The sequence below is a fragment of the Astyanax mexicanus genome, chromosome 1, assembly GCF_023375975.1.
Source record: "Astyanax mexicanus isolate ESR-SI-001 chromosome 1, AstMex3_surface, whole genome shotgun sequence".
Taxonomy (NCBI): Eukaryota; Metazoa; Chordata; class Actinopteri; order Characiformes; family Acestrorhamphidae; genus Astyanax; species Astyanax mexicanus.
Window position 1 is genome coordinate 120,198,912 of NC_064408.1, and position 16,398 is coordinate 120,215,309.

The 16,398-nt window shown below is 36.7% G+C and overlaps 1 protein-coding gene across 1 annotated transcript in view; it reads left to right on the forward strand.

Moving 5' to 3' along the window:
- si:dkeyp-97a10.3 (uncharacterized) overlaps positions 1-11,600 on the forward strand; it is a 32,801-nt gene extending 21,201 nt beyond the window's left edge. The window contains exons 5-9 of the mRNA XM_022686856.2: positions 3,289-3,573; positions 5,642-5,746; positions 5,860-5,921; positions 7,370-9,109; positions 11,560-11,600. Of these exons, the coding sequence (XP_022542577.2) occupies positions 3,289-3,573; positions 5,642-5,746; positions 5,860-5,921; positions 7,370-9,109; positions 11,560-11,586 (2,219 nt within the window). The 3' untranslated portion in view covers positions 11,587-11,600. The remainder of the gene's footprint in view (positions 1-3,288; positions 3,574-5,641; positions 5,747-5,859; positions 5,922-7,369; positions 9,110-11,559) is intronic.
- The last annotated feature ends 4,798 nt before the right edge of the window (positions 11,601-16,398 follow it).

Sequence of the window (16,398 nt, forward strand, 5' to 3'; positions counted from 1 at the left end):
CCACACCATAGCAACCAACTAGCACACCCTAGCAACCACCTAGCAACACCTTAGCAATCACTATGAAATGCTGTAGCAACTACCGAGTAATACTACACCACCCATTTACTTACTATTTACCATCACTATCACAACCACCTAGCATACCCTAGCAACCACCTAGCACACCCTAGCAACCACCTAGCAACACCTTAGCAATCACTTAGAAATGCTGTAGCAACTACCTAATACACCACACCACCCAATTACTTACTATTTACCATCACTATCACAACCACCTAGCACACCCTAGCAACCACCTAGCAACACCCTAGCAATCACTAAGAAATGCTGTAGCAACTACCTAATAACATTACACCACCCATTTACTTACTATTTACCAACACTCTCACAACCACCTATCACACCATAGCAACCACCTAGCAACACCTTAGCAATCACTATGAAATGCTGTAGCAACTACCGAATAACAATACACCACCCATTTACTTACTATTTACCATCACTATCACAAACCACCTATCACACCCTAGCAACCACCTAGCAACACCTTAGCAATCACTAATAAATGCTGTAGCAACTACTTCATAACACTACACTACCCATTTACTTACTATTTACCATCACTATCACAACCACCTAGCACACCCTAGCAACCACCTAGCACACCCTAGCAACCACCTAGCAACACCTTAGCAATCACTAAGAAATGCTGTAGCAACTACCTAATACACCACACCACCCATTTACTTACTATTTACCATCACTATCACAACCACCTAGCACACCCTAGCAACCACCTAGCAACACCTTAGCAATCACTAAGAAATGCTGTAGCAACTACCTAATACACCACACCACCCATTTACTTACTATTTACCATCACTATCACAACCACCTAGCACACCATAGCAACCACCTAGCAACACCTTAGCAATCACTAAGAAATGCTGTAGCAACTCCCTAATAACACTACAGCACCCATTTAGGTATAATTTACTAAAAATATCACAACCACCTAGCACACCATAGCAACCACCTAGCAACACCCTAGCAATCACTAAGAAATACTGTAGCAACTACCTAATAACATTACACCACCCATTTAGCTATTATTTACCAACACTATCACAACCACTTAGCACACCATAGCAACCACCTAGCAACACCCTAGCAATCACTAAGAAATACTGTAGCAACTACCTAATAACATTACACCACCCATTTAGCTATTATTTACCAACACTATCACAACCACTTAGCACACCATAGCAACCACCTAGCAACACCCTAGCAATCACTAAGAAATACTGTAGCAACTACCGAATAACACTACACCACCCATTTAGCTATTATTTACCAACACTATCACAACCACTTGGCACACCATAGCAACCACCTAGCAACACCCTAGCAATCACTAAGAAATACTGTAGCAACTACCGAATAACACTACACCACCCATTTAGCTATTATTTACCAACACTATCACAACCACTTAGCACACCATAGCAACCACCTAGCACACCCCAGCAACCACCTAGCAACACCTTAGCAATCACTATGAAATGCTGTAGCAACTCCCTAATAACACTACACCACCCATTTACTTACTATTTACCATCACTATCACAACCACCTAGCATACCCTAGCAACCACCTAGCACACCCTAGCAACCACTAGCAACACCTTAGCAATCACTAAGAAATGCTGTAGCAACTACCTAATAACATTACACCACCCATTTACTTACTATTTACCAACACTCTCACAACCACCTATCACACCATAGCAACCACCTAGCAACACCTTAGCAATCACTATGAAATGCTGTAGCAACTACCGAATAACACTACACCACCCATTTACTTACTATTTACCATCACTATCACAACCACCTTTCACACCCCAGCAACCACCTAGCAACACCTTAGCAATCACTAATAAATGCTGTAGCAACTACTTAATAACACTACACCACACATTTACTTACTATTTACCATCACTATCACAACCACCTAGCACACCATAGCAACCACCTAGCACACTCTAGCAACCACCTAGCAACACCTTAGCAATCACTATGAAGTGCTGTAGCAACTACCGAATAACACTACACCACCCATTTACTTACTATTTACCATCATTATCACAACCACCTATCACACCATAGCAACCACCTAGCAACACCCTAGCAATCACTAAGAAAAGCTGTAGCAACTACCTAATAACACTACACCACCCATTTACTTACTATTTACAAACACAATCACAACCACCTAGCACACCAGAACAACCACGTAGCTGTAGCTGTAGCAGCTACCTAATAACACTACACCACCCATTTAGCTATTATTTACCAACACTATCACAACCACCTAGCACATCCTAGCAACCACCTAGCAACAACTTATCAATCACTAAGAAATGCTACAGCAATTACCTAATAACACTACACCACCCATTTAGTTACTATTTACCATCACTATCACAACCACCTAGCACACCATAGCAACTACATAGCAACACCTTAGCAATTACTAAGGAATACTGTAGCAACTACCTAATAACACTACACCACCCACTTAGTTACTATTTAACAACACTACCACAACCACCTAGCACACCCTAGCAACCACCTAGCAACACCTTAGCAATCACTATGAAATGCTGTAGCAACTACTTAATAACACTACACCACCCATTTAGCTATTATTTACTATCACTATCACAACCACTTAGCACACCAGAACAACCACTTAGCAACACCTTAGCAATCACTATGAAATGCTGTAGCAACCACCTAGCACACCATAGCAACCACCTAGCAACACCTTAGAAATCACTAAGAAATGCTGTAGGAACTACCGAATAACACTACACCACCCATTTACTTACTATTTACCATCACTATAACAACCACCTATCACACCATAGCAACTACATAGCAACACCTTAGCAATCACTAAGAAATGCTGTAGCAACCACCTAGCAACACCTTAGCAATCACTAAGAAATGTTGTAGCAATTACCTAATAACACTACACCATCCATTTACTTACTCTTTACCATCACTATTACAACCACCTAGCACACCATAGCAACCGCCTAGCAACACCAACAAATGCTGTAGGAACTACCAAATAACACTAGAATAAATGAAATAAAAAAATAAAGAAAAACATTGAATGAGGTGTATTCAATCTTTTCCATGGTACTGTATGAGGTTTTAGAGTTACAGTGACAAGATAATAACAGCACTGACATGTGTCTCATCTCTACACCAGATGGTCCGGACACCCCCCAGGTGACGAAGACGTCCGCGCAGTGTGTGGGAGGCGGGGACGCCACGGTCGGTCAGACGGTGAAGCTCACCTGCACGTCCGTCTCTCTGCCACCTGCCCTGTTATCCTGGACATACGGTGGCAGCGTTTTAACCGCCAGCTCAACCACCGGCGGCTCCCTGGACCTGACAGTGTTCTCCACCAATCAGAGCGGAGAGTACACCTGCACGGCGTTGAATAGCATCACCACAGGCTCCTCCCAGCAGCAGCTCAACCTCTCCGTGGTGGGTGAGTTACTGACTGATGCCGGGGGCTCAGCCGGCATCCGTTTTCCTGACTGGAGGGTAAATTTCTCACAGATGGATAGAGTGATGGATACGTGTTCCAGCGAATGGAAGGACTCATCATTTCCTTTTCTTCCTTCCTTTTCTCTAGTCTTTCATATATCACACCTTTCTCCACTCTCGGCGTTCCATTATTCGTTTCCTACATTACCAGTTTATCATCTCAGTGCCAGCTGTTCTTCATTATTATGGTTGAAAAATGATTTTAAACTACTATTTAAACATTAATATTTATTTGTCTTATTTTTTGACCGATTAATTTCGCCCTGTTCACACTCTAGATACCATAGGGATACCATAGCAAACACCTAGAAACACCCTAGCAACCACTAAGCAATACCATCACTATAGCACGTATCTAATTACCAGTTTACAACATATCATAGCAGCAACCTGGTATATCATAGCAAAAACACTATAGCAAACCACAGAGCAATACCATAGCAACCACCTAGCATCACTATAGCAACCACTGCAGCAAACCACTGAGCAATACCATAGAACCCTTATAGCCTCACTATAGCACATGTCTAATTATTAATTTGCAACATCATGGCAACCACTAAGCAAAACCATAGCAACTACCTAGCATAACTATAGCAACCACTATGGTAAACCACTGACCAAAACCATAGCAACTATCTAGCATCACTATAGCACATATCTAATTACCAACTTGCAACATCATGGAAACCACCTGTTATATCACTATAGTACAATGTTTATCTAATTACCATTTTGCAACATCGTACCAACCACTAAGCAATACCATATCAATCACCTAGCACCACTATAGTTACCATTATAGCAAAACACTGAGCAATACCATAGCAACTACCTAGAATCACTATGGTGCATATATAATTACCAGTTTGCAACATCATACCAACCACTAAGCAATACCATATCAATGACCCAGCACCACTATAACAACCACTATGGCAAAACACTGAGCACTACCATAGCAACTACCTAGCATCACTATGGCACATATCTAATTACCAATTTGCAACATCATGGCAACCACCTGGTACACCATTGCAACCACCATTCAGACCACTGAGCAACACCACAGCAAACTACCTAGCATCTCTATAGCAACCACTGTAGCAAATCACAGAGCAATACCATAGCAACTACCTAGCATCACTATAGTGCATGTCTACTTACCAATTTGCAACATCATAACAGCAACCTGGTACACCATAACAAAATCTCTATACCAAACCACTGAGCAATACCATAGCAACTGCCTAGCATCACTATGGTACAATCTAATTACCAATTTGCAACATAATGGCAATTACTTAGCATTGCTATAGCAACCACTATAGCAAACAATTGAGCAATACCATAGCAACTACCTAGCATCACTATAGCAACCACTCTAGCAAACCTCTTTGCAATACCATAGATCCTTTATAGCATCACTATAGCAGATATCCAATTACCAATTTGCAACATAATAGCAACCACCTGGAATACCATAGCAACCACTAATTAACACTATTACAACCATTTACCTGCCATTTAGCAGCACCAACATTACAGTGCCTATTTAGTCACCAATTAGCAAAACCATAGGAACCCCATTCAATGCCATATCAACCACCAAGCAACACCAAGCTACCATTTACTAAGTCAGTAGCAGGTAACTGCAATACAACAAGCAACACCTTAGCAAACAACCAGTGGGCATTGCATATTCAGTAAAATCCTACTACTACGGCCAGGCAAGCATGATTTAATATAAGTTATATTAAATAATATAAGTGAACACATAGGGGAAGGTAGCCTGGGGGAAGAACTATAAACTAAAGGTGACCAGGGGGGACATCGAGTAGCGAACACTTAAAAAACACAAAAACAGTCCCACTCTTGTAGGAACAACTAAGCAATCTCTTGGAAATGTTTACTACACAATAATCATTATTAAAAATTAATATTATTATTAAGAAATAAATATTATCACACAATATGAGCCCTAATATGAAATTTCCCTCTTTCCTCAGGTACGTGTCTCAGTGTGGGTGCGGTGGCAGGAATTGTCGTTGCATGCTTTGTTGCCCTGGTCTTAATTATCATCGCCATAGTGCTGCTGCTGCGCCAGCGGAAGGGTAAAACTAATCTTTTACTATATAAATATATACTTTTCAGTAGTTCTGTCAATCTGATTATTTGCAACTTCAGAAAAATTTCAATTTCATATTCTCTGATTCTTCTGCTGTAGTGGATCGGAGACTCAGGGAAGTCGCAGGACACCAGAAGACGAACCCGAACAACAGACCACCAGTGAGTGTAGCGGCCTCTTATCTACGGAACCTCTTACAGAGCTGTAAAAGCTCATAAACAATGTGAATGGTGTCAAGTTCAGACTTGTTGAGTGAGGATTGTTGAACTGTTAAATCTATCTCTAAAGTATTCATTTAATTAAGCCACTTTTGTAGGTAAATCGAGGTATTTAAATATTTGTTAAAAATACACCAGAATGCAGGAAATGTCATCTAATTCACTGAAAATGCTTCTGACAGTTCTGTGCATGACTTATTATTATTGATTTGTAAAATATATTTGAAAATACAGGGATCTCAAACTCAGAGTAAAGCCTATAATCCTATTATTGGTGTTGAGCTTTTTGCCACTTTCAGATTGTTAACATGGTCTTAATTTCATGTCTGTGTGGTATTTAAAAGTCTTAAAATTAGTTTTAAAATAATCTTAAATTGAATTTATCCATATCTGCAGATACCCTAGAAATATGACTATGCACAGATAGCATCCTAATGTCCTAAAATAATTATCTTTTAATCTATGGGCCCAATTTTACCAATCTTTACCTACCCATTATGCAGATCAGTGTGGGTTTTTGCTATTGTAATGATGGGAAAAGTACATCTTGCATTGCAGAAAAGATTTAGGGCATCTAAGGCATCAAAGATTAAATTAAGAAATTAGAAATAACAAATGCTAATAAAGAAATACTCATTTTAAATCAACATTTTATATATATATGAATAAAATTATTAAAATAATAAAAATATGAAATATAAAATAAAGAAAAAGATAATAGTAAAAGTATAGTAAATTGATAAAATATAAATAATAATGAACTAAGAACATAAGAATCAAAAGACTCAAATAATAAAAAAGATAAACTAATGAAAAATAATAATAAAGTAATAATAATAATAAATAAAAATAAAAAATACAAATAAAATTCATTTAAAACGGTCACAGGCTTTCTGGTGGTGTTTAGAACAAAAAAACAGACTTTAGCGCAGGGTGTAAGATAGGGCTAGACCTGTCTAGCTGCCAGTTAGCAACAATGCAGCAACCACCTGGCATATCATAGCAACCACCTGGGAGACCTTACTTTACCATACCATACAGCTAGAAACCACTAAACAGTACCAGAGCACCCACACATGGTGACATGTAAGCTACCTATTCCCAATGATTTAGATTGGTGCAGTGAGACGGGCTGTGAGTTGGCCTGCTGGAGAATTGAACCCTAGTTTGCCATAAGTGAAGGCAGTGTTGTTATCCACTATAGCAACCACCTACCCTGACCTTTTGCTATTGGGTATTGTTTCTCAGAATTATTTGTTGACAGCAGAAACCCCTCCTACTTCCTCTAAATTAAGATCTCATCAAATCTATACCATTGACATGAATGACCTATTCATCATTCATAGCTGTGAATTGTAACTGTGATGCTGTCTCTCTCTCCACTTTCTCAGGATCTTCCAGCTCCACAGAACGGCCTGCCGTCTGCCGTCGTTGCCAATGGTAACCAAGCCAATCCACCGCTGCACAACTCCAGTAGACCTCCCAATCTTCCCAAGAGCGAAGAACCCACTGTCTGGCACACCGGCCAAGAGGAGAACAACTCACAAAACAGACTCAACAACACTAATCTTAACACTGCCACACTCCCAAACAATGGCAACCGCGACTCCAGCACCCTCCCGAACAATGGACATCAGAATGGCTATTCAAATCCAAACAATGGCCTGCATAACTCCAGCGTGTTCCCACAGTCGCGCCAACAGAACCCAAATATTCTCATACAAACAGGCAATGGAGAGCCTGGAGGTCAGACTGTGCTAATAAACCTTAACCCAATGCCGCAAATGGAAGTGCACAACTCGACTTCACAGCCCCAAACTGTGCAAGTAAGCCTCAATCCTGTGCCTCAAATAACTCCAGGAAATCAAACATCAAACCAGAATGTCGCAATGTTTAACGATCAGCAAAACGGCATGGCGGTACCACAGAGACTTGCTAATGGTAGCCAGCAGAACCTCCTCCTTCAAACCGGTGGTGCAACTCAGACAGATCTGAACAGTACTTCGGCTGCAAATCGACTCAATCAAGCAGTCAATCCAGCAGTCAATCAAGCAGTCAATCCAGCAGTCAATCAAGCAGTCAATCCAGCAGTCAATCAAGCAGTCAATCAAGCACCCAACGTTCTCGTTCCAACTGGCTACAACTCGCATCCAACCACGCACAGCAGAACGGGGCGTCAAACTAGAACGACACATCGTTCCTCTGAGAGGCGAAACAGACGCTCAAATACAAATAGGACTCGTTCCAGATCTTCTGATTCCACAACAAGTTCCAGCCCACATCTTCGTCAGATGCCATGGGACCGTCTTCGAGGTACTCCGGCGTATCCTAACCATCAAACGGACAGTTCTGACAGTTATGAGTCTCGGCATTCAACAGAACGAGACAGAACATCTCGGGCAGATCCCAATTTGGGGCGATCAACTCAGGTTCCCAGAGAGAGGTCACCTCCGGTAGGTTTACCTGATGGACAGGTTTGGACTGTTTCTGAGACACCAAGGAGAAACTTCCAGAGAGAGGCAGCCAACAGTCCCTCTCGAGTGGACCCGAATGTCCAGAGGCAAGATCTACATGACGTCCATCAGAATTGGACTGCTTTGCCACAATCTGTACCTCAAAATGTACAGCTACCTCATGCAACAAGCGTACCTCAAAATCAAGCAATTGAGGGACATCGTACTCAACTGCCTCCGTTGACGACGCCCCAGACCAGGCCTCAAAAAGCAAACCTTCCACACCCCCTCCCTCTTACCGAAGCTGCCCTTCAACTGCACACCACTCACACCCCCAACCCCTTCTCCAGCCGGATCCAGCAGACCCAAGCTGCCCTACAGAACCCTGGTCCAGCATCACGTCCTACAGAAGCTCAAACAACCCAAGCAGGTCAGAGACCGCCGACTCCCCCTGCGGTTCTACGACCTGCAGAGTTTCGGACTTTGCCACGAGAACGTCTTCAGCAACCGCAGACATTACAACCTGTTCAAGTGATGAGGCAACCTCACGGCACTCACAGACACCAACGGGCCAATCACGTTAGTCCACAACGACACCCAGGAAACCAGCACATGCATCCCACCGCATTAAGACACGGCAACATGCCACCCCAAAGACAGCACCCACATACAAGCCAGGTGAGAACTTTTTTAGTGTACATTGAGCTGTTTTAATAGCTTCTTAATGCATATTTTTATTATATTGACAATATACAGGGGTTGGACAATGAAACTGAAACACCTGTCATCATTTTAGTGTGGGAGGTTTCATCATGGCTAAATTGGAGCAGCCTGGTGGCCAATCTCTTCATTAATTGCACATTATTGCACCAGTAAGAGCAGAGTGTGAAGGTTCAAATAGCAGGGGAAGAGCACAGTTTTGCTCAAAATATTGCAATGTACACAACATTATGGGTGACATACCAGAGTTTAAAAGAGGACAAATTGTTGGTGCACGTCTTGCTGGAGCATCTGTGACCAAGACAGCAAGTCTTTGTGATGCATCAAGAGCCACGGTATCCAGGGTAATGTCAGCATACCACCAAGAAGGACCAACCACATCCAACAGGATTAACTGTGGATGCTGTAATAGGAAGCTGTCTGAAAGGGATGTTCGGGTGCTAACCTGGATTGTATCCAAAAAACATAAAACCACGGCTGATCAAATCATGGCAGAATTCAATGTGCACCTTAACTTTACAGCAGTGTCACCTCACTGATTTCTTTGCATGCTTTAATATTTTAAATTATTTGCAACAGAATAAAACAATTTTATGGCACAATATCCAGAAATAAATTAAATAACCGTGTAGTTTTCTCACGACACTCTTGAAACGAGAAATATTAGTCATATCATCCCGCTTTAAAGTGGTTTGGCTCTTCAAGGTAGCGCATTTTGTTGCGTATAATGCAGCAGCAGCAGCAGCTGCTGAATGAATTACCTTGTCATGTCTGCGGTTGTACCCATTTATTGCACATCTGAGCACAATAACCGGCTGCATGTCACGCTCTGACGTGCCACTTTCCGCTGCACTTATTTATCAGCGGTATTTGTATTCAGAGGGAGCAGGCTTTGTGTTATATATTTATTTGGCTATATTTAGCTGACAGGGTGTGAGTAATGTTTTTGCAGGAGGAGTAATATCTCGGGACAAAAAAAGCAGAGTATACTTAGCATTATTATACTATAGTGCACTAAAGTGTCCTTGTAGCCTCTTTATTATTAATCAGTATATTTAAAGAGTGATAAAATGGAACAACTATTTTATTGTGCTTATTATGCTTTAATTACAGTATAAAAATAGTACAACAAAGTCTTACTTAAATTGTGCTAAGTGTATTTAACTGTACTAAAATGGAACTATTTTAAATATACTTACTATAAATAATATTTAAACATTCTTAAACTAATTCATGTATGTAACCCCATATTTTAAATATGCTTACAGTTAATTTATAATATATTTAATACATGAGTATTACAACTGTATTACTATTATTATAATAATAATAACTAGATTTTAGTTCGTACAGAAACTGCGAGTGTGACTGCAGTGCTGGCTGGTATCTGTGATGGTTGCTATGGTATGGCTAAGTGGTTGCTAGGTGGTTGCTCGGGTGTTGCTATGGTATCCGGGGTGGTTGCTAAGGTGTTGCTAGGTGGTTGCTGTAGTGTTGCTAGGTTGTTGCTATGGTGTTGCTATGGTATCTGGGGTGGTTGCTATGGTGTTGCTATGGTATCCAGGGTGGTTGCTATGGTGTTGCTATGGTATCCGGGGTGGTTGCTATGGTGTTCCTAAGTTGTTGCTAGGTGGTTCCTAAGGTGTTCCCACATGGTTGCTAGGTGGTTGCTAGGTGTTATACTAGTATATTAGAAATGTATTAAGAATTGATGTACAAATATGCTTCTTGTTTCCTGTCTTCTGTAAGTAGCACACTTCCAGTATATTTCTTTGGGTATAAAAATATATTTTAATAATATACAGTACTACAATTTTTAGCATGTTACAAATTTACTTTACATTTAAATGTTATTTAACAATGTATTCTATAATTTACTAATATTTATATTTTCCTAATTATAAATACAGAGCATTGAAATACATTTGAACGGATGTATTCATGTAATTACTAAACTAAATATATATATTTAAATTTTTTATTTACCAATGTATTCATTTAATTTACTTTCTAAAAAGTTAAAAATGTAAATGATACATTGTACTTTAAGTGAACTACTGTAAAAGTTGTCTTTAACACACTTTGCTAAAAATATTTTTTTAAGCTCTATGATCAAATTGTACTTTCAAACATTTAATGAAAGCATAATATTAATGTACTTTTAATATATTTTAAGTACATAAATCTGTTAGTATATTTACAGCATAATTGAACATTTCTCAGTATGTTTTAAGTACAAAAATTAAGTATGTATATTTTTCACCAGATTTCTCCTGGAATGTGTGTAGATATTATTATATTCAGTGTTTTTCAGCCTGATGGTGTCAGGAAGTGCGCTGGACTGTGATGTACAGGATTCTCTGTGTTTTCTGATGTTTTTCTGATGTTTTTTTCTCTTTTTTTGAAAGGTCCACAGAAGCAGACACAGGTTCTGAGATGATCCAGACTGTCAGACATCCTGGTAAAATACAGCTTATGAGGATAGAAGTGTATTGAAGAAGAATATATATATATATATATATATATATATTCTTATATTAATGCCTGTAAAGAGATAATGTAATAATGTAATATAATGTAGTGTGATGGCTTTTTATAAAAATAAAGGTTTATATATATATATATGAGCATTTTCCTTTTCCTTTTTTACCCAGAGCATTTGTACTTTTTTAAAGCAACTTTTTTAAGGTGGAACTGCACAAAAATGTGCTTAAAAGTCGATAAGAGTGGATCTAAATTCTCGTTGGTTAAGAACGAGCTTAAGAACTATATCATTTATGAAGGTTTGGAAAAACACTCCTAATTTTAAGAATTTATTTAAGTTCTTAAATATGAGATCAAAAAGTTTTAAGCCTTGTTTAGATTTGTTTAGATTGTTTTGGCAAACGCGCCCCAGATTCTTAAAATACTAGAAACAGTTTACTGCCTTGTTGCCATGTTGGTACAACCGCATGCCAAAAGTCATGGGACAACAGTATGTAATTTACGTAAAAAGTGTAATGTTGTGTATGAGATGCTACATTTACTCACTTCCCTCATTTGATGTCAGTTTGTTATGGAAAAAAAATATATATATTTTTTATACAAAATACATGTTTACTCTGATTCCAGACAATATAACATCAAGATATTTCATGTTTTGTCTGTTTAGCTTATTTAAATTTATTTATGTATAGTACCAGACAAATGTTTGAATACACCTCTTCTCATATAATGTGTTTTCTTTTTTTCATGATTTTTTACATTGTAAATTTAATATTAAAGACTATATTACAGCTCTACAGGAACACATGCAGAATTATTTAGTAAACTAAAAGTGTGTAAAACAAACCAGAATATGTTTTATATTTTAGATTCTTTGAAATAGCACCTCTTGCTTAGATTAGAAAGTTTTGCACATCTCTGCTGGATTTTCTCAGTCAGCTTTATGAGGTAGAGTCTCCTGGAATTCAGGCTTTCAGTTAACAGCTGTGCTGAACTCATCAAGAGTTAATAACTACTTGAATTTCTTGTCTCTTAATAAAGTGTTTGAGAGCATCAGTTGTAAAATAGTGAAGAGGTAGAGTTACAGGTATACAGTGAATAACGCAAAAAAGACCATCAAAAATGTTATAATGATGAAACTAAATAAATCAATTCATTCATTAATGTTTAAAAAGACAAACAGTAAAATGGAAAATAAAATAAATAAGCAAATAAACTAAGAAATCATTTAAAAATGATAAAGGCCAAAGGTAAATAAGTAAATAAAATAAATAAATTGTTTAAAAAGGAAAACAATAACATGGATAATAAATCAAAAAGGGAAATACATAAGTAAGTAAATAAGTAGATAATTAAATAATTTATTTAAAAATAGAAACTAGAAATTAGAAAATAAAATAATTATATAAGTAAAAAAACAATAAAAAAGGAAAAATGGCAAGGTAATATATATATAGTACATAAATAAATAAATAAATAAATAAATAAATGTTTAAAGAGACAAACAGTGTCACGGATAACCCAGGCAGGGAGACGAGGAGGCGGACACAAGTGCAGGTAGGGACAAAACGAATAATTTTATAAATATATATATACAAATAACAAAGAACACGTTATAATAAAGTAAACCAAAACAAACGAGAGGAACTAGTGAACATATACTAAACAAACAAGAAGTACTAAATATATCAATACAAACAGGGAGTAAATAACCAAAGAAACAAACAAAGCTAAGAACATAAACAAGGAATAAACAAGAAACTAGAAACTACCAAAAATAACCAAGATCCAAAACAAATCAGAGAACCTAAACTAAACCAACTAGAGAACAAAATAATAAACAGGGAATATATACAAGAGAAGGACTAGAAATAAACAAGGAAATAAACAAGAAGCTAAACTAGACAAGGTAAAACTAAACTAAGCAGGGCAAGGGAAACAAACTAGGAATAAACACGGAACTAGGGCTTTAGCAACACAGAAACGCGGAGAGACAGACAACAGAGGAAGGTGCAAAGACCGACGAAGGACAAGAGACAAAGGAAGGCTTTATAGCACAAAAGGGAAGTGGAAACACCTGGGGCTAGGGGGCGGAGCTACAAATTGACACAGGAGGAAAAGTACTGAAACAAAACACAGGGGCACAGGTCACGTGGGACACACAGAGAGACATGAGACAGGGCTAAGACGTGACAAACAGTAAAATGAAAAAAGTTATAAGTAAATAAACAAACAAATATTAAAAAAATGTAAAAAGGCCAAAGGCAAATAAGTAAATAAAAAAAAAATGTTTATAAGACAAACAATAAAATGGAAAATAAAATAAGTAAGTAAATAAATAGGTTAATTAATTACAGTTTAATTAAGACAAACAGTCTTAATTGAACAAAAAAAAAATGTTCAAAAAGGCAAACAATACAATGGAAAATCAAATACTTAAGTAAGTAAATACGTAAGTAAATGCATAAATAATAATAAATTACCTTAATAAATAAATAAATTAAGGTAAAAGTAAAAATGGAAATAAAATAAATTATGTAAATAAATAAATAAGTAAATAAATCAATAAATAATTAAATTTATAAACGGCAAAATATAAAATGAAAAATAAAATAAGTAAGTAAGTGAGTAAATAAATAAGAAAAAAATATTAAAAAAATGAAAATAGGCAAAAGGTCAAATAAATAAATAAATAAATAAATGTTTAAAAAGACAAACAGTAAAACTAAACAGATATAAGCAAATAAACAAACAAATATTTTAAAAATGTATGAAGGCCAAAGGTAAATTAGAAAAAAAAGGCAAACAATAAAATGAAAAAACAAAATAAGTAAATAAATGATTAATTTAATTATAAAGGGCAATTAATTATAAAAGGCAGACATTTTTTATTGTTTTTTTTTTATTAATTAAAATGCAAAATATAAAATGGAAGTAAGTAAGTACATAAATTAGTAAGGAAAACAATATTGGCAAAAGGTAAAATATTAAATAAAATAAGTAAATAAATAAATTAACAAATGCATAAATAATAAATAAATAAATAAATAAATAAATAAATAAATAAATAAAGGTAAAATATAAAAAAATGTAAATGGTAACTTGTAAAATAAAAAAGTGAGTATTTAAATAAATCAATAATTGAAAAATAACTATAGGGGTTAAGCTCAGATGAAAGATTTCCAGGCTGTGGTCTGAAGGAGTTTATAAAGTGAGTTTCGGTGTTTTCTGTGGTGAGTTTAGGCTCATTAGGACGTGAGCGTGATTCTCAGAGCGCGCTGCAGAACCTGGAGCGGATCCAGAGAGGAAAATGAGGCCACGTCTGTAGAAAGAGCTAAATGATAAATAATGGACTCGGGTTCGGTGTGTTTTCTCTCTCACAGCTGTTTATTCAGCTCTCGCTTCACAGATGCTTCTTCTTCTTCTTCTGACGCCGCTCAATTAGCGCCGTCGAGCTGCTCGGCTAACTATGAAGGAGAGCCGTCAAACGGACGGGCTCTTATTAATTATGCACATTTATTTAATGTTAATGAGTTGGAAAATACTAATGACTGGAAGTGGTGGGGCAAAGAGTTTCAGAGAATAAGCTCCACACAGTAATCGCTCGTTTCAGCCGAGTTTCCTTCTCGTTCAAGAGGAGAGGAGTACACTGATTAATTGCAGTTTTTATTGTTTTTTCTTTGTTTAATCTTATTTATTAATTTGCTTTTTTCTTGAAGCTCTATATTATATTATGTACTTTCCTCTAAACTCTGATTATAATCCTGAATTGAACTGAAACAAACATTTTGCGAAAGCTTCCATTTAATCCCTTAATCTGGACATTTATGTGTATTTTAGTATTTTTTTGTGTATCTTGAGGATTTATCTTTATGTATTAGATAAACAGGTTTCATCTTTAATAAGAAACATTACTAAAAAAATCCTCATTATTGTAACAGGAAATGGTTTAAAATATTGTAAATATTGCAAATCTGCAACTGTCAAAATAGAAATAAAAATATACAATGAAATGAAAAATATATATATCATGAGTACAAATCATACTATGTGTGCTTCTCTAAATATTTATGTATTTTAAAATCGTTTTCAAACATAAGAATTTAAGCCTGAAACCAAATAATTAAAAAAGTACAAAAGGCCAAAGGTAAATAAGTTAATAAAATATATATTTTTTTTTAAAAAGGCATACAACAAAATGGAAAATAAAATAAATAAGTAAATAAATAGTTAAATGAATAATGAATATTAATAATTTAACTTATAAAAGGCAAAATATAAAATGGAATATAAAATAAATAAGTGAGTAGATAAATAAAGGACATTTAAAAAAATGTAAATAGGAAAAAAAGTAAAATATAAAATAAAATAATTTTGACTGATCTAAAATGATTTAAGAGAAATAGACCACTTCTCCAAATGTCTTCTCCAAGACTCCAGGACTTATTAACTTATTTTACTGCAGAGAAAAAGAGTTTTAAATCATAAAAATACAGCCAAACTAACTGAGACGTACAAAGAAGTTCATCAGAGGCACGTAGAAGACGTGGAAGGTTTAAGATTTGGACTAGTCACTTCCCAGAATTAAACCCTATAGATGCATGCATGCATTTAACCTGTGGACAGGAAAGGAGACTGCAGTAAACCCCCCCCCACTCAAAAAAACCAAACACCAGCTGAAAGAGGCTGCAGTAAAATCATAGAAAAGCATCACAGAAGAAGAAAGCAGAAGTTTATCTATGTCAATGGGTCACAGATGTGAT